General features: G+C 34.3%; 1 protein-coding gene across 1 annotated transcript in view; it reads left to right on the plus strand.

Moving 5' to 3' along the window:
- LOC106467573 (NADP-dependent malic enzyme-like) overlaps nucleotides 1-5,720 on the plus strand; it is a 28,588-nt gene that overhangs the window by 4,717 nt on the left and 18,151 nt on the right. Inside the window, exon 2 of the mRNA XM_013927932.2 lies at nucleotides 3,188-3,346. Within this exon, the coding sequence (XP_013783386.1) occupies nucleotides 3,188-3,346 (159 nt within the window). The remainder of the gene's footprint in view (nucleotides 1-3,187; nucleotides 3,347-5,720) is intronic.

Consider the following 5,720-nt stretch of genomic DNA (forward strand, 5'->3'; position numbering starts at 1 on the left):
AAGCTAGCGATAGTGACGGTAATATAAAGTGTGTGTGTGTTTTGTTATCGAGATTGCAACTGTATTGACTGTAGAAATTATGTGGGTTGCAAAGTTGTATCGAAAAAGAATAAACTAGTTTTAATTAAGAAAGGACTTGTACCGTTGAAGTTTCTCGGAAAGAATTTTTACGGGAAATTAACAAACAAGCAGATACGCAACAATATCTACCCTTACGTGAGACGCAGATTCACATTTCTAACGAAAATTTAAATGTTGTCTTGTGTATCGGTAAGGGAAATTTGGAACATAACCAAAACCATCAAAAGAAACAAATACCATGAGACTGGTTTACAAATTTTGTTAGGGGTAGTTATATATATATATATAATGCAAGCTCAAAATAACAGATTTCACAACTTAAATTATTTTCGGGAAATTATTTTGTTCTAAACTGAAAACAAACAAACATAAAAAAGAATTAGCGTCTACTACCTGAGCCTAGAGCATATTTTTTATAAAGTTTCAATCACAAGTTGTCGAATTCTATCGCATATACGATATTAATATACAGAGCTAATCATCCGCCTTCATGACGATATGCCTTTAGATGGAGGTTTGGGTTTAAACCCTCCTGTGTGGAAGTAAGTATCTCTACTTGTATTTATTTTACAAAGTACTTGTCGTCATCATCATAATTTCCATTCCATTCTGAAGGCCCAATGTCACAGTCTCTATAAGATTCAGAATAAGCTAAACACTATATTGATCATTAAGCAAGAAAGTACGGATGTAGTTTCACAATATTTTTTACTTAACATTTTGATCTGATTGTTTTAAATTTTAAAATATTGTCGAAGATAGTCATCAAAGGCCGTGACAGACATATAATTTGGCTGTTATTCAAACCCGTACATCCCCGTCTCCACCTAGACCAGTTTATAACAGGAAAGTTTCATCAGCATTTTCACTGTCACGTGCTGGAATTCGTCACCAAGGGAATCTATTGCCATCCTTTCTTGGATTGGATAAATTATTTTTTTTTATGAAATGCTACTTTAGCTACAGATTTAAGAAATAATTATATAAAATCAAAATAACTATTTCCTTTCTACTTTCTGTTTAAGGCTCAGCTATAAGCTGGAGAGTCAATAAAGCTAGAATTCTGGGTTCGCTCTATATAACACACAATACAGATGTGTGCTTAAAAAACAAGTAAACTTTTTTTAAAAGAAAACTAAAATTGTGATATTACATCACAGTCCGATTTTAATCTTATCTTTTAACTCACCTATCCCATGTTATCAGTATATGAAAGAGCATATCAATCACACTTTACATGCTCGAGGCCAATTTTTTAGGAGATCCGTTCCTCATTTTCAGTGATATATTAGTGTTACGACAGCGGAAGTCACGTGACTCTAGTAACACGTCATGAGATTCTAGAAAGATCATGTACGTTCGTGAAGCCTCGAATGTTCTCCAGATGCCCTCTATTTCGTATATATAAGACCGGCGAGAAGTGACGGCATACATATGAATAATTGTATTGCAGACAGAGAGATATAGAGACAGATAATCGAGTCAAGCGCGGTAGTAAATAAAGCGCGTGAATCGTTCGTTGTGAATTATAGCGTGTGTTTAAGTTAAAGTTACTGTGGAAATTAAGTGTATTGCAAAGTTGAATTGAGAAAGAATAAACTAGTTTTATTTAAGAAAGTACTTGTATCACTAAAGTTTCATCCGAAAGAAGTTATACGGGAAATTAACAAACGACCAGAGACGTAACAATAGTTACAGTTGGAATGACATCAGTTGTTTAAATATTAAGCCTAACGATGAAGCTGTAATATCACACGTTACGTGATTTGAATCCGAGACTTGTCTCACGCTAGAGAGTGCTCTACCAACTGAGCTAAAGACTAAAATCATTAGTACTTTCTAGTAAGACACTACTCAAACTACTACATTCTTTCCCCTCTCATTAACAAGGCCTGTTCTCGGATCTAATATCAGAATCAATACGGTAATTTTTGTTTTCACGAAGTATTTACTCGCTTCTTATTTGAACTCATCTGTCTCACGCTAAACGAGTGTTCTATCTATCATTTCCTATTAAGGGACTTTTTAACTAGTCGAACTACTACACGTAATATTGGAGTATGCTTTACCAGTTTAGATAATCTTCACCAAGAAAAAATAAAATACTGTTACGTCTCCGTTTGTTAATTGATTTTCTGTAACTTCGTTCCGACGAAACTTAAGCGACACAAGTCCTTTCTTAACAAAACTGGTTTATTCTTTCCGAATATAACTTTACCGATACATTGAACTTCAACAATTGCGCTAAACAAACGCTATAACTCTCGTGCTCTCTGACTGCAGTTCAATTACTCACTGTCTACACACACACATTACATTACCGAGTCACGCTGTCCCCCTCCTATATATACCAGACCACCCCATCCAGTAAATACTAGAGCATTCATGAAGGAACAAGATAGTTCTAGAAACTAGAGGGCGCCACACGTGACCTCGATGACGCAACAATACGTACTATATTAGTAATTCATTCTTCTTGGTGATGAAGAATTTTCTGGCTGGGAAAGAACGTCATCAAATAGTTCTATATAGTAATTCAAGAGAGCTTTGTAGTTTATAATACCAGGGTTCCAAATCGTGTAGTATTAGCCTGTAACTCCATGATAAAGTTATTGAGCCAGAAGGAAAAACATACCACAAAGTTGGAATTAGCCATATATTATAAAATAATTTGAATATAATTTCTTCCCTTCTGAAGTATGATTGTAAAGTTTTTTATCTGTGCTGTGGGAGAGCTTCAACGCATTTGTACCTTTAAAATGTCAGTAATAAACAGTTCGGTACTAAAATAAATAAATAATTTCATGCTACTAAAAATCATAAATTAAATTATGGTGTTTAATGACTTAAATAAAATTGATAAAAATGACAGTTCACCAACTTAAACTAGTTCACACCGAACCATTTATTGTTCAATTAATTGATTATATACTATGTCTGACGTATTTTAGCCTGCTTGATGATCCCTGGTATTTAGCAAAGTGCTTCGTAGGCATTGGATGTAGTGGACATAGTGTGGTTGACATATTATTACATTATTCTTAATTTCACTTGTAAATTCTTATACCTGGCATTATAGTCTTTGTGATTTTTTTTTAATTCCTAGGGATTGAAATTCTCTGCACAAGAGCGAGAAAATCTTGGACTTCGGGGACTTCTTCCACCCTCAATCCGATGTCTAGAATCTCAAATGCAGGCTGTTATAGAAAACATAGACAGACTCGAGGACAGTCTTAGTAAATACATGTATCTTCGTCAACTCCAGGTAGGAATACGTCTTCATAATTGTAAATACATGTCCATATAAAGTATGAGCACGTTTCTCTAATATAGTAAGTACGCTCAAGATCAGGTGTGAACCTGTTCTACACCTCAACTTCTCTATAACATAGTAAATAAGCATCAGTTTTAGATGTGAACATGTCCTGCGCGTCAGATTGAACTATTACTGTGGCTTTGTAATCAATACTCTTAAACTTGCAGGTATAAGCATGTCTTTATAGTGAAAACATGTATTGATGTTTTTTATACTAGTCTTGAAGACTATACTGTGTTTTAAAGAAACAAATAGTCACCATGAAACTGTTTTACATTTTATGTCTGACAAAAAAAATATCTGTAAGGGTTTTCTTGAAATTGATTTTAGTTGATTCTTGAAGGCAAGAGTAATGGTGTATGGGACTATTAGTATGTTGGTTTGATTTACAGTGTGGCAGGATAAATGGTGTAGGTGACTATTAGTATGTTGGTTTGATTTACAGTTTACCTGGGGGGAATAGTGTAGGTGATTATTAATATGCGTGGGTTTGATTTAAAATTTGACATGAGGAATGGTGTAGGTGACTATTAGTATTTGTTTGTTTGATTTACAATGTGGCAGGAGGAATTGTGTGGGTGACTATTAGTATTTGTTGGTTTGATTTACAGTGTGGCAGGAGGAATTGTGTAGGTGACTGCTAGTATTTGTTGGTTTGATTTACAATTTGGCAGGAAAAATGGTGTAGGTGACTATTAGTATGTTGGTTTGATTTACAGGAGGAATGAAGTAGATGACTATTAATATTTGTTAGCTTGATTTACAATTCAGCAGGAAGGATGGTGTAGGTGACTATTAGTATGTGTTGGTTTGATTTACAGTTTACCTGGGGGGAATAGTGTAGGTGATTATTAATACGCGTGGGTTTGATTTAAAATTTGGCATGAGGAATGGTGTAGGTGACTATTAGTATTTGTTTGTTTGATTTACAATGTGGCAGGAGGAATGGTGTAGGAGACTATTAGTATATGTTTGTTTGATTTACAGTGTGGCAGGAGGAATTGTGTAGGTGACTATTAGTATTTGTTGGTTTGATTTACAGTGTGGCAGTAGGAATTGTGTAGGTGACTGTTAGTATGTGTTGGTTTGATTTACAACTTGGCAGGAGAAATGTGTAGGTGACTGCTAGTATGTGTTGGTTTGATTTACAATTTGGCAGGAGGAAATGTGTAGGTGACTGCTAGTATGTGTTGGTTTGATTTACAATTTGGCAGGAGAAATTGTGTAGGTGACTGCTAGTATGTGTTGGTTTGATTTACAATTTGGCAGGAGGAATGGTGTATATGACTATTAGCATGTGTTGGTTTGATTTACAATTTGGCAGGAGGAATGGTGTATATGACTATTAGCATGTGTTGGTTTGATTTACAATTTGGCAGGAGGAATGGTGTATATGACTATTAGCATGTGTTGGTTTGATTTAGAATTATGGCAAGAGGAATGGTGTAGGTAGCTTTTTTGCAAAAATAAAAGTAAACAAACACTATTTGAGAGTGTTCCAACTAATACATGAAATAGCTATTATATTTAGTTATCGTTAGTGCTTAAATTTAGAGGAAAACTCTGGGGTTTGCACAACAATAACTGAAAACGCCAAATGTGTAATAAAACGTTGATACGTGACATCAAAAACAGTTTTAAAAATCCTAAGTAAATACTAATATTGTTTTCTTTTATATAATGGCGGAGTCTGGAAGCCACCATTTTCACGTTATTCTTCCCTCTCTCTCTGCTGTAACGTACGTACAAGTGTAAAGACAGAGATATACGCATGTGATTGGCTTAATGAGACACACACCTGTGTTCATGCGCTTTAACTATGTGTTGCAGAATCCTTAGTGGAAGTCCAAATCCGCGGTAACATATCCAAAAATCTGCGAATTTTTTTAGTGGATATCTACAATAAACTTTAGAAATTATGCTCTATTCCGCGTAATATATTCTCACTTTCTTATTTAGAATAATAATAGCTTATTGTGAAAATGTAAATCAAGTAGGCATAACTAGGTATATCAAACAGTTTAAGGGTAAAATACTTTCAATTTAATGTATCGAGCGTTTTGTCAATAAAAATTGAAACAAAAATACAGAAATGTAATTTATCGATATATTACAAATAATTTTGTGTAGTCTATAATAAATGATGATGAATAGTTTTATAAATTAAGAGTACGTTATCCTGTATGGATAACATAATAAACTTGCAGTTATAAATTATACAAGCGATTTACCGCTTAGCTCACCCTCACGCAGCCAATCAAACTCTTCATCACACACACACACACACACACACACACACACACACACACACACACAACAAACA

This window comes from Limulus polyphemus, unplaced genomic scaffold (genome assembly GCF_000517525.1).
Source record: "Limulus polyphemus unplaced genomic scaffold, Limulus_polyphemus-2.1.2 Scaffold2667, whole genome shotgun sequence".
Lineage (NCBI taxonomy): Eukaryota > Metazoa > Arthropoda > Merostomata > Xiphosura > Limulidae > Limulus > Limulus polyphemus.